This window comes from Oncorhynchus mykiss, chromosome 25, assembly GCF_057628025.1.
Source record: "Oncorhynchus mykiss isolate SJ-2025 chromosome 25, ASM5762802v1, whole genome shotgun sequence".
Classification (NCBI taxonomy): domain Eukaryota; kingdom Metazoa; phylum Chordata; class Actinopteri; order Salmoniformes; family Salmonidae; genus Oncorhynchus; species Oncorhynchus mykiss.
The window spans coordinates 2,576,675-2,590,000 of NC_143046.1; the positions used below are offsets into that span (position 1 = coordinate 2,576,675).

The following is a 13,326-nucleotide window of genomic DNA, read 5'->3' on the forward strand; positions in this document are numbered from 1 at the left end:
CTCACCACTAGGCTACCTGCTCTAACCACTAGGCTACCTGCTCTCACCACTAGGCTACCTGCTCTCAGCACTAGGCTACCTGCTCTCACCACTAGGCTACCTGCTCTCACCACTAGGCTACCTGCTCTCACCACTAGGCTACCTGCTCTAACCACTAGGCTACCTGCTCTCACCACTAGGCTACCCGCTCTAACCGCTAGGCTACCTGCCTCTCACCACTAGGCTACCTGCCTCTGTAACGGATGTGAAACGGCTAGCTTAGTTAGCGTGGGCGCTAAATAGCGTTTCAATCAGTGACGTCACTTGCTCTGAGACCTTGAAGTAGTAGTTCCCCTTGCTCTGCAAGAGCCGCGGCTTTTGTGGCGCGATGGGTAACGATGCTTCGAGGGTGACTGTTGATGTGTCAGAAGGTCCCTAGTTCGCGCCCGGGTATGGGCGAGGGGACGGTCTAAATTTGTACTGTTACATTAACTCTAACCACTAGGCTACCTGCTCTAACCACTAGGCTACCTGCTCTCACCACTAGGCTACCTGCTCTCACCACTAGGCTACCTGCTCTAACCACTAGGCTACCTGCTCTCACCACTAGGCTACCTGCTCTCACCACTAGGCTACCTGCTCTAACCACTAGGCTACCTGCTCTCACCACTAGGCTACCTGCTCTAACCACTAGGCTACCTGCCTCTCACCACTAGGCTACCTGCTCTAACCACTAGACTACCTGCATCATGAGATAAATAAGTTGTGATCTGGAACATAATGAGGGAATCTTTTATTTTGTATATATGTCCTCTCTGTACTTCCTTAGTGTGGACCTTTTCCATCCAGACAAACATTTCAGTATTGTTCTAGTCTTTGGTTTCATTTAAAAGAACGGAAATAGTATCGTACATCCAAGGAAGGGAATTCAACCAATAGGATTTTGCAAAGCCTCCTGAACTGACGTAAACCCGGTAACGATGAATAACCGGTAGTATTGAAGATACATCTGTGTTGCGCTATCCCGTTAACAAAATAGTTTTAAAATACCCATCTAAAACGTGCAAACATCATGGTTTTCCATGTAAGGAGGTGAGTAAAGGACTTTGGTTCATAATTCGCAGGTTTAAATGATACTCGTTGTATTTTGCATTATGTTCTGTGTATAGACAGAATCCCCAGTTATCTTCTTGTTCCAGCAGATTAGCGGTGTGATTGACGCTACATTGTTTACAGCAGTTGTTATATTGTATCCGCGGGCAGTGGCTCACACGCAATTTAACGCGTCAGTATATTGTCCAAAAAGTATACCCGCTTTGCCTGAAGAGATGCCCGTTCAGACGAACTATTTACCATCTAGGCTAAAGGCACCCAAACTTTTCATTGTGAAATAAAACCGAATAGGCTTTTACATTACACATATCCAAATACTTTACCCCCTTTTGTTGGCCAATGAACATCAGCCATTTTTTCTGTCATTTCCTATGCTTTCATGATTCTACTTCAGTGCATGAAGGAGAGATGATGAGGATTAATCTGTAGGAAGTAGAGTACTGGTTCATTCTCTGTTGGACCGACAGCTCTACGTGACTGCGGTCACACACCCTAATATACACAGAGCACGGTATACCAGCCTGGTGTCATAGACTTGACGTAACATTGTACACGTAAATCCCCGAACAAATTTAGTATGATATGTTACGTTTGGTATGGCTACATAAGACAGATGGTTACACGAATGTAGGGTGATTGGTCGGGGAAGGGGGGTGGGTGTGTTCAAATCTCATCAAAGACAACTTTAGAATTTGAACAACTTTGCAACTACTTTGAATTTTAGCTAACCCTTCCCCTAACCTTAACCCTTCACCTAACCCTTTAACCTAACCCATAGCCTAGCTAACATTAGCCAGCTGGCCAATGTTAGCCATCTAGCTAGAATTTGTAAAATAAAGTACGTTTTGCAAATATGTAACATGTAATAGGATTTGTAATTCGTAACATATTATACGAAATAGGTAATGGACATCCACAAATGGATACATACCATATGAAATGTAACGTATCATACTAAACGGAGTCTCGGATTTTCTTACAGAATAATACGAAATGCTCTGAGACCAGGCTGGGTATACTGTTCCAAAGCACACAGCCATTGTTTGCATACAGCTGGTCATCATGGCTGGGATGTGCCTGGCTGCCTGAGCTGTAGGAACGGTTTCAAGTTGCTTCATCAAGGTAATCATTCTACCTCACACAAGACCCTGATAAGTATATGTACTACAGGACTACTGTGTTGCTTGAATACCCCAGACCCTCCTGTGAGACACCTCATTATGGATATGAGTACTGGTTGCGTCCCAAATGACAACCCTATTCCCCTACATAGTGCACTATTGAGCAGGGCAGTGTTTCCCAGCTCCAGTAGCCTCAACAGCTCACACCTGTATTTGTAGACCTGGACAAACACACCTGACTCAACTTGTCAACTAATCATCCGGCCCTCAATGACTTGAATCAGGTGAGTTTGTCTGGAGCTACAATACAGATGTGTACTGTTGGGGGTACAGGAGTTGGGCTGTTGGGGGTACGGGAGGGCTGGAGTTGGGCTGTTGGGGTTACTGGAGTTGAGCTGTTGGGGTTACTGGAGTTGAGCTGTTGGGGTTACTGGAGTTGAGCTGTTGGGGGTACTGGAGTTGAGCTGTTGGGGGTACTGGAGTTGAGCTGTTGGGGGTACTGGAGTTGAGCTGTTGGGGGTACAGGAGTTGAGCTGTTGGGGGTACAGGAGTTGAGCTGTTGGGGGTGGGCTGTTGGGGGTACTGGAGTTGGGCTGTTGGGGGTACTGGAGGGCTGGAGTTGGACTGTTGGGGGTACTGGAGTTGGACTGTTGGGGGTACGGGAGGGCTGGAGTTGGGCTGTTGGGGGTACTGGAGTTGGACTGTTGGGGGTACTGGAGTTGGACTGTTGGGGGTACTGGAGTTGGGCTGTTGGGGGTACGGGAGGGCTGGAGTTGGGCTGTTGGGGGTACTGGAGTTGGACTGTTGGGGGTACTGGAGTTGGACTGTTGGGGGTACTGGAGTTGGGCTGTTGGGGGTACTGGAGGGCTGGAGTTGGACTGTTGGGGGTACGGGGGGGCTGGAGTTGGACTGTTGGGGGTACTGGAGGGCTGGAGTTGAGAATAGGGTTCCATTTTGGACAAGTCAGTGTTTGTTCTCGTTATGACCACTCTGTCATGTGCTGCTGTCATGGGTACACACTGACACATATTGACACCCAGTAAACTGGCTGACTCATAAGGAGATGGTGAGTTGACAGACTCGGTAAACTGGCTGACTCATAAGGAGATAGGGCAGGTCATATACATTACAGTGAGTTGATGTTTACTATGAGTTGACAGTGATCTAAAGTTGCCACTCAGGCTCCTGAGTGGCACAGTGGTCCAAGGTGTTCTACATCTAAGTGCTAGAGGCGTCACTACAGACCCTGGTTCGATTCCAGGCTGTTTCCCAACTGTCCGTGATTGGGACTCCTATAGGGCGGCACACAATTGACCCAGCGTCGTTAGGGTTTACCGTCATTGTAAATAACAATGTGTTCTTAACTGACTTGCCTAGTTAAATAAAGGTTTATATATATTTTGTATATTTTTGTACATATACACACTACCGTTAAAACGTTTGGGGTCACTTAGACATTTCATTGTTTTTTTGTCCATTAAAATAACATCAAATTGATCAGAAATACAGTGTAGACATTGTTAATGTTGTAAATGACTATTGTAGCTGGAAACGGCTGATTTTTTATGGAATATCGACATAGGTGTACAGAGGTCCATAATCAGCAACCATCACTCCTGTGTTCCAATGGCACGTTGTGTTAGCTAAGTTTATAATTTAAAAGGCTAATTGATCATTAGAAAAGCCTTTTGTAATTATGTTAGCACAGCTTAAAACAGTTGTTCTGATTTAAAGAAGCAATAAATCTGACCTTCTTTAGACTAGTTGAGTATCTGGAGCATCAGCATTTGTGGGTTCGATTACAGGCTCAGAACGGCCAGAAACAAAGAACTGTCTTCTGAAACTCGTCAGTCTATTCTTGTTCTGAGAAATGAAGGCTATTAAATGCGAGAAATTGCCATTGATCTCGTACAGCGCTGTGTACTACTCCCTTCACAGAACAGTGCAAACCGGCTCTAACTAGAATAGAGAGAGGAGTGGGAGGCCCCAGTGCACAACTGAGCAAGAGGACAAGTACATTTGTGTGTCTAGTTTCAGAAACAGACTCCTCACAAGTCCTCAACTGGCAGCTTCATTAAATAGTACCCGCAAAACACCAGTCTCAACGTCAACAGTGAAGAGGCGACTCCGGGATATTGGCCTTCTAGGCAGAGTTGCAAAGGAAAAGCAATATCTCAGACTGGCCAATAAAAAGAAAATATTAAGATGGGCAAAAGAACACAGACACTGGACAGAGGAACTCTGCCTAGAAGGCCAGCATCCCGGAGTCACCTCTTCACTCTTGACGTTGAGACTGGACAGAGGAACTCTGCCTAGAAGGCCAGCATCCTGGAGTCTCCTCTTCACTGTTGACGTTGAGACTGGACAGAGGAACTCTGCCTAGAAGGCCAGCATCCCGGAGTCTCCTCTTCACTGTTGACGTTGAGACTGGACAGAGGAACTCTGCCTAGAAGGCGATTATACCGGAGTCACCTCTTCACTGTTGACGTTGAGACTGGACAGAGGAACTCTGCCTAGAAGGCCAGCATCCCGGAGTCGCCTCTTCACTGTTGACGTTGAGACTGGACAGAGGAACTCTGCCTAGAAGGCCAGCATCCCGGAGTCGCCTCTTCACTGTTGACGTTGAGACTGGACAGAGGAACTCTGCCTAGAAGGCCAGCATCCCGGAGTCTCCTCTTCACTGTTGACGTTGAGACTGGACAGAGGAACTCTGCCTAGAAGGCCAGCATCCCGGAGTCTCCTCTTCACTGTTGACGTTGAGACTGGACAGAGGAACTCTGCCTAGAAGGCCAGCATCCCGGAGTCTCCTCTTCACTGTTGACGTTGAGACTGGTGTTTCATAGTGTTCTATTGTTTCCAGAACTTGTCTTTTATTTCCAATGCATCGTCCATTTAAAAAAAAAAAACTGTCTGATAAGAATGAATAATATCCGACAATACTTAAAAAAAATTATATGCATTTTGCCCTAGAATTTTTGCATCACAGCACTGAAGTGTAACGGGCCTTCAATTGTTTAAATGGACTGGACTTAAGTCTTTCTCACTTGTATCCTGTGTCAGTATTAGTGATATCAGACCTTCTTGTTGCGTGTCTGATAATCTCCTGTTTACAAAGGAGTGGTTGAAACATGCTAATAATGGACCTCTGAGTATATCAGAAAAGGTTTGGTTTACCTCCACTGGTATACCATCCAGCCCTGGAGTTTGGTATACCTCTACTGGTATGTCATCCAACCCTGGAGTTTGGTCTACCTCCACTGGTATACCATCCAACCCTGGAGTTTGGTCTACCTCCACTGGTATACCATCCAGCCCTGGAGTTTGGTCTACCTCCACTGGTATACCATCCAGCCCTGGAGTTTGGTCTACCTCCACTGGTATGCCATCCAACCCTGGAGTTTCCTTTGTATACTTCCACTGGTATGCCATCCAGCCCTGGAGTTTGGTATACCTCCACTGGTATGTCATCTAGCCCTGGAGTTTGGTCTACCTCCACTGGTATACCATCCAACCCTGGAGTTTGGTCTACCTCCACTGGTATGCCATCCAGCCCTGGAGTTTGGTCTACCTCCACTGGTATGCCATCCAGCCCTGGAGTTTCCTTTGTATACTTCCACTGGTATGCCATCCAGCGCTGGAGTTTGGTATACTTCCACTGGTATGCCATCCAACCCTGGAGTTTCCTTTGTATACTTCCACTGGTATGCCATCCAACCCTGGAGTTACCTTTGTATACTTCCACTGGTATGCCATCCAACCCTGGAGTTTCCTTTGTATACTTCCACTGGTATGTCATCCAGCCCTGGAGTTTCCTTTGTATACTTCCACTGGTATACCATCCAGCGCTGGAGTTTGGTATACTTCCACTGGTATGCCATCCAACCCTGGAGTTTCCTTTGTATACTTCCACTGGTATGCCATCCAGCGCTGGAGTTTGGTATACTTCCACTGGTATGCCATCCAACCCTGGAGTTTCCTTTGTATACTTCCACTGGTATGCCATCCAACCCTGGAGTTACCTTTGTATACTTCCACTGGTATGCCATCCAACCCTGGAGTTTCCTTTGTATACTTCCACTGGTATGTCATCCAGCCCTGGAGTTTCCTTTGTATACTTCCACTGGTATACCATCCAGCGCTGGAGTTTGGTATACTTCCACTGGTATGCCATCCAACCCTGGAGTTTCCTTTGTATACTTCCACTGGTATGCCATCCAGCGCTGGAGTTTGGTATACTTCCACTGGTATGCCATCCAGCCCTGGAGTTTCCTTTGTATACTTCCACTAGTATACCATCCAGCCCTGGAGTTTCCTTTGTATACTTCCACTGGTATACCATCCAGCCCTGGAGTTTGGTCTACCTCCACTGGTATACCATCCAGCCCTGGAGTTTGGTCTACCTCCACTGGTATACCATCCAGCCCTGGAGTTTCCTTTGTATACTTCAACTGGTATGCCATCCAGCCCTGGAGTTTCCTTTGTATACTTCCACTAGTATATCATCCAGCCCTGGAGTTTCCTTTGTATACTTCCACTGGTATACCATCCAGCCCTGGAGTTTGGTCTACCTCCACTGGTATGCCATCCAGCCCTGGAGTTTGGTCTACCTCCACTGGTATGCCATCCAGCCCTGGAGTTTGGTCTACCTCCACTGGTATGCCATCCAGCCCTGGAGTTTGGTCTACCTCCACTGGTATGTCATCCGGCCCTGGAGTTTGGTCTACAGTGCCTTGCGAAAGTATTCGGCCCCCTTGAACTTTGCGACCTTTTGCCACATTTCAGGCTTCAAACATAAAGATATAAAACTGTATTTTTTTGTGAAGAATCAACAACAAGTGGGACACAATCATGAAGTGGAACGACATTTATTGGATATTTCAAACTTTTTTAACAAATCAAAAACTGAAAAATTGGGCGTGCAAAATTATTCAGCCCCCTTAAGTTAATACTTTGTAGTGCCACCTTTTGCTGCGATTACAGCTGTAAGTCGCTTGGGGTATGTCTCTATCAGTTTTGCACATCGAGAGACTGACATTTTTTCCCATTCCTCCTTGCAAAACAGCTCGAGCTCTGTGAGGTTGGATGGAGAGCATTTGTGAACAGCAGTTTTCAGTTCTTTCCACAGATTCTCGATTGGATTCAGGTCTGGACTTTGACTTGGCCATTCTAACACCTGGATATGTTTATTTTTGAACCATTCCATTTTAGATTTTGCTTTATGTTTTGGATCATTGTCTTGTTGGAAGACAAATCTCCGTCCCAGTCTCAGGTCTTTTGCAGACTCCGTCAGGTTTTCTTCCTGAATGGTCCTGTATTTGGCTCCATCCATCTTCCCATCAATTTTAACCATCTTCCCTGTCCCTGCTGAAGAAAAGCAGGCCCAAACCATGATGCTGCCACCACCATGTTTGACAGTGGGGATGGTGTGTTCAGGGTGATGAGCTGTGTTGCTTTTACGCCAAACATAACTTTTTGCATTGTTGCCAAAAAGTTCAATTTTGGTTTCATCTGACCAGAGCACCTTCTTCCACATGTTTGGTGTGTCTCCCAGGTGGCTTGTGGCAAACTTTAACCAACACTTTTTATGGATATCTTTAAGAAATGGCTTTCTTTTTGCCACTTTTCCATAAAGGCCAGATTTGTGCAATATACGACTGATTGTTGTCCTATGGACAGAGTCTCCCACCTCAGCTGTAGATCTCTGCAGTTCATCCAGAGTGATCATGGGCCTCTTGGCTGCATCTCTGATCAGTCTTCTTCTTGTATGAGCTGAAAGTTTAGAGGGACGGCCAGGTCTTGGTAGATTTGTAGTGATCTGGTACTCCTTCCATTTCAATATTATCGCTTGCACAGTGCTCCTTGGGATGTTTAAAGCTTGGGAAATCTTTTTGTATCCAAATCCGGCTTTAAACTTCTTCACAACAGTATCTCGGACCTGCCTGGTGTGTTCCTTGTTCTTCATGATGCTCTCTGCGCTTTTAACGGACCTCTGAGACTATCACAGTGCAGGTGCATTTATACGGAGACTTGATTACACACAGGTGGATTGTATTTATCATCATTAGTAATTTAGGTCAACATTGGATCATTCAGAGATCCTCACTGAACTTCTGGAGAGAGTTTGCTGCACTGAAAGTAAAGGGGCTGAATAATTTTGCTCGCCCAATTTTTCAGTTTTTGATTTGTTAAAAAAGTTTGAAATATCCAATAAATGTCGTTCCACTTCATGATTGTGTCCCACTTGTTGTTGATTCTTCACAAAAAAATACAGTTTTTTATCTTTATGTTTGAAGCCTGAAATATGGCAAAAGGTCGCAAAGTTCAAGGGGGCCGAATACTTTCGCAAGGCACTGTATATCTCACTAGGTCAGGATATTAAACCTCCTCCATGTATATCTCACTAGGTCAGTGTGTATGTATGTGTATGTATATATATATATATATATATATATGTATATAAAATACAAATCTTGCATATCTTAATTCCACAATTAAGGACTAATATGTGTAATGATGTAGGCAGTTCATGTGAAGTTTTGTGACTGTAACCAGGGCAGTAACCAGGGCAGTAACCAGGACAGTTATCAGGACAGTAACCAAGGCAGTAACCAGGACATTAACCAGGACTGGCATTACAAAAGTTACATTTTTTGTAAGCAATTATTATGATTCATCCTGTGTTGTCCCTAACATCATAACCCCTTAGCAACAGATTTGGAACACACACACACACTCTCATATGTCCTCTCCACCCTTCCCCCACAAACAACCACACGTTGTTCCATCCCCGAGTCTAACTCAAAAGAAGACTCGATGTGCGGATGCATTACAAGTTGTGGCTGTTTGAGACGACATGTAAATTCAGCAAGAATAGAGAGATTTGATTAACCAATGCCAAATCCTGTGTCCAAACTAGTGAGTGAATGTTCTAGACTGCTACCTAGCTAGCAAGTTGACTGCTGTGGATAGCTAGTTGACTGCTGTGGATAGCTAGTTGACTGCTGTGGATAGCTAGTTGACTGCTGTGGCTAGCTAGTTGACTGCTGTGGATAGCTAGTTGACTGCTGTGGCTAGCTAGTTGACTGCTGTGGCTAGCTAGTTGGCTGCTGTGGCTAGCTAGTTGACTGCTGTGGCTAGCTAGTTGGCTGCTGTGGCTAGCTAGTTGACTGCTGTGGCTAGCTAGTTGACTGCTGTGGCTAGCTAGTTGACTGCTGTGGATAGCTAGTTGACTGCTGTGGATAGCTAGTTGACTGCTGTGGCTAGCTAGTTGGCTGCTGTGGCTAGCTAGTTGGCTGCTGTGGCTAGCTAGTTGGCTGCTGTGGCTAGCTAGTTGGCTGCTGTGGCTAGCTAGTTGGCTGCTGTGGCTAGCTAGTTGGCTGCTGTGGCTAGCTAGTTGACTGCTGTGGCTAGCCAAAAAGGCCTTGTTAACAACGTTGGATAATCTTTTGAGGCTTTTAAAAGTGTTCTTCCACTCTGATTTTGAACATTGAAAGCGACTGGGGGAAACGTCCAGTACAGGGCATCATTGTCACCTGAGATACTAGGAAGCACCACCACCAATCAGTCTACACCAATGTGCTCACACCCGTCATTACTATGACAACTAGCTTAGCCGTGTCAGCGAATGACCGCTGTCTGAACACACACACACACATCCGAATGCTGTTTGGACAGTCAGTATTCCCAGAACTGATTTGAGCATTAAAGCCTGCAGTGTGAACAAGGCTTAAGTCTACTGGATAGATAGATACGCATGGCACTTTCACCTAGTAGTAGCCATCCCGTGATTATTCAACAGATATCTAGCCATCTTGCTTAACGTTGAGTCTAATAATAGAAAATAATGTAAGCTAAGTCCTCTACTAAAGTTAGGAGGTTAGCTAGCTAGGACTATTACAGGGAGTCACTAGTTACCACAGCCACAAAGTCATGAAGGCCACCTTGTTCTTAATGTGATTTAAAAAATAACATAACCCTAACGTTAACCACACTGCTAACCTTATGCCTAACCTTAAACAAAAGGGATACTTGTATCTACTTCCCCAGAGTCAGATGAACTCGTGGATACTATTGTTATGTCTCTGTGTCCAGTATGAAGGAAATTAGAGGTAGTTTCGTGAGACAATGCTAACTAGCGTTAGCACGCTGACCGGTAGTCTATTGGTATACCTCAAACACCATGCAGAGACATTAAAATGGTATCCACAAGTATATCTGACTCTGGGGATCTGGCCAAAATCCACAAGTATCATTTTAAGACTAAAAAGCTCATTTTGTCTTTGACTATGGTAACTAGTGGAAACCATTAGGGTTAATATGGAGTGTCAGGTAGCCTAGTGGTTAGAGCGTAGAGGTGGCAGGTAGCCTAGTGGTTAGAGCGTAGAGGTGGCAGGTAACCTAGTGGTTAGAGCGTAGAGGTGGCAGGTAGCCTATTGGTTAGAGTGTAGAGGTGGCAGGTAACCTAGTGGTTAGAGTGTAGAGGTGGCAGGTAGCCTAGTGGTTAGAGCGTTGGGCCAGTAACCGAAAGGTTGTTGGATCAAATCCCAGAGCTGACAAGGTATAAATCTGTCGTTCTGCCCCTGAACAAGGCAGTTAACCCACTGTTCCTAGACCAGTTAACCCACTGTTCCTAGGCCAAGAATTTGTTCTTAACTGATTTGCCTCGTTAAATAAATGTTAATTCAAATTGGGCCACCGCATCACCTTTTTAGGGGTATAAAGCAATAATGGTTGTTTGCACAGAGAGCAGCTATGGTAGCTTGCCAACAATACATGGATGTAGCTATTATTGTGTCTCACAGATGGCTATTCAAGTTTGCTAGCTAGAGATTTTACAGCAACCCACAATCAGATTTATTTTCCTGTTGCGCAAGTTTAGCTTTTTGTCCTAGACAGCTCTTACTACAATCAAAACAAAAAACTTGCGCCACGCAACAGGAAGTAGTTAAGGGCCAAAATTCAACAAACAACAGCTCTACAATTTCTGTCAAAGTTCTAATAGGGAAAGATCCGAGTTTACTATGAGTTGAGAACAAAACCAACTCCTAGTAAACACTGCCTTGTGCCTCCTGGACAAAACCAACTCCTAGTAAACACTGCCTTGTCCCTCCTGGACAAAATCAACTCCTAGTAAACACTGCCTTGTCCCTCTGGACAAAACCAACTCCTAGTAAACACTGCCTTGTCCCTCCTGGACAAAATCAACTCCTAGTAAACACTGCCTTGTCCCTCCTGGACAAAATCAACTCCTAGTAAACACTGCCTTGTCCCTCCTGGACAAAATCAACTCCTAGTAAACACTGCCTTGTCCCTCTGGACAAAATCAACTCCTAGTAAACACTGCCTTGTCCCTCCTGGACAAAATCAACTCCTAGTAAACACTGCCTTGTCCCTCCTGGACAAAATCAACTCCTAGTAAACACTGTCTTGTCCCTCCTGGACAAAATCAACTCCTAGTAAACACTGTCTTGTCCCTCCTGGACAACCAACTCCTAGTAAACACTGTCTTGTCCCTCCTGGACAAAACCAACTCCTAGTAAACACTGCCTTGTCCCTCCTGGACAAAACCAACTCCTAGTAAACACTGTCTTGTCCCTCCTGGACAAAATCAACTCCTAGTAAACACTGTCTTGTCCCTCCTGGACAAAATCAACTCCTAGTAAACACTGCCTTGTCCCTCCTGGACAAAACCAACTCCTAGTAAACACTGTCTTGTCCCTCCTGGACAACAGAAATACCTGTAAAAATGCTTTTCACCAACTACAGCTCAGCCTTCAACACCATTGTGCCCTCCAAGCTCATCACTAAGCTCCGGTTGTGTACACCTGTCACCTGGTCAGCAGTGGCTGTGGCTGAAATAGTCCAATCCACCAGTTTTGAAGGGGTGCCCACATATAATATATATATATTAGTTATAGTGTGACATTGCTCGTTCTGATATTTCTTATTTCTGTCCTTCCTGTTACACCTGGTGCTGTAGATGTCCTGGGGGGCAGTGTGGTCATGTGCCGAGGACGTCCGTTGGCTCGGTCATGGACGGAGTCGGCTGAGCTCCATATGGGGTGTTGGACTCGTAACCTAAAGGTTGTTGGATCGAATCATCTGAGCTGAGCTGACAAGGTACAAATCTGTCGTTCTGCCCCTGAACGAGGCAGTTAACCCACTGTTCCTAGGCCGTCATTGATAAATAAGAATGAGTTCTTAACTGACTTGCCTAGTTAAATAAAAGGTTACATTTAACACGAACAAAAATGTTTACAAAAATAACTGGACACCAACTGGAAAGCGCAAGAGAGGCAGGCCAAAAACAACATGGCAAATAATGTCTGGCTATTACAAGAGAACATAATGTCCTCTTGGCCTGGTTCTGAGGCAATACCAGAGTCCTTACAACACTGAAGAGAACAGCTTGGGGAGGAATAGAGATGGGGGGAGGGGAGGAGGGAGAGCGCCACAGGGGTAAGTAGTGTACTGTTTTACTATGAGGCAAGACCAGACTCAGGCAAGGTAGAGGGGAACAGAACAGAGGGAGAGGAATAGAAGGAGGGAGGTAGAGAGAGGAACAGAACAGTGTGAGGAGGTAGAGAGGAACATAACAGTGTGAGGAGGTAGAGAGAGGAACAGAACAGTGTGAGGAGGTAGAGAGGAACAGAACAGTGTGAGGAGGTAGAGAGAGGAACAGAACAGAGGGAGGAGGTAGAGAGAGGAACAGAACAGAGGGAGGAGGTAGAGAGAGGAACAGAACAGTGTGAGGAGGTAGAGAGAGGAACAGTACAGTGTGAGGAGGTAGAGAGAGGAACAGAACAGAGGAAGGAGGTAGAGAGGAACAGAACAGTGTGAGGAGGTAGAGAGGAACAGAACAGTGGGAGGAGGTAGAGAGGAACAGAACAGTGGGAGGAGGTAGAGAGGAACAGAACAGTGTGAGGAGGTAGAGAGAGGAACAGAACAGTGTGAGGAGGTAGAGAGAGGAACAGAACAGAGGGAGGAGGTAGAGAGAGGAACAGAACAGTGTGAGGAGGTAGAGAGAGGAACAGTACAGTGTGAGGAGGTAGAGAGAGGAACAGAACAGAGGAAGGAGGTAGAGAGGAACAGAACACTGTGAGGAGGTAGAGAG

General features: G+C 45.6%; 1 protein-coding gene across 12 annotated transcripts in view; it reads left to right on the forward strand.

Annotated features, from left to right (window-relative positions):
• The first annotated feature begins 905 nt into the window (after window positions 1-905).
• The window catches only part of LOC110504351 (endoplasmic reticulum-Golgi intermediate compartment protein 1), a 67,259-nt gene continuing 54,838 nt past the window's right edge, over window positions 906-13,326 (forward strand). For 3 of the 12 annotated variants that reach the window (XM_090221209.1, XM_090221210.1, XM_090221212.1), the window contains exon 1: window positions 906-1,071. In XM_090221209.1, the coding sequence (XP_090077335.1) occupies window positions 1,052-1,071 (20 nt within the window). In that variant the 5' untranslated portion in view covers window positions 906-1,051. Of the gene's footprint in view, window positions 1,072-2,074; window positions 2,215-12,192; window positions 12,333-13,326 lie in introns of all 12 variants that reach the window. The other 9 variants (XM_090221215.1, XM_090221220.1, XM_090221222.1 and 6 more) reach the window with 8 other exon arrangements.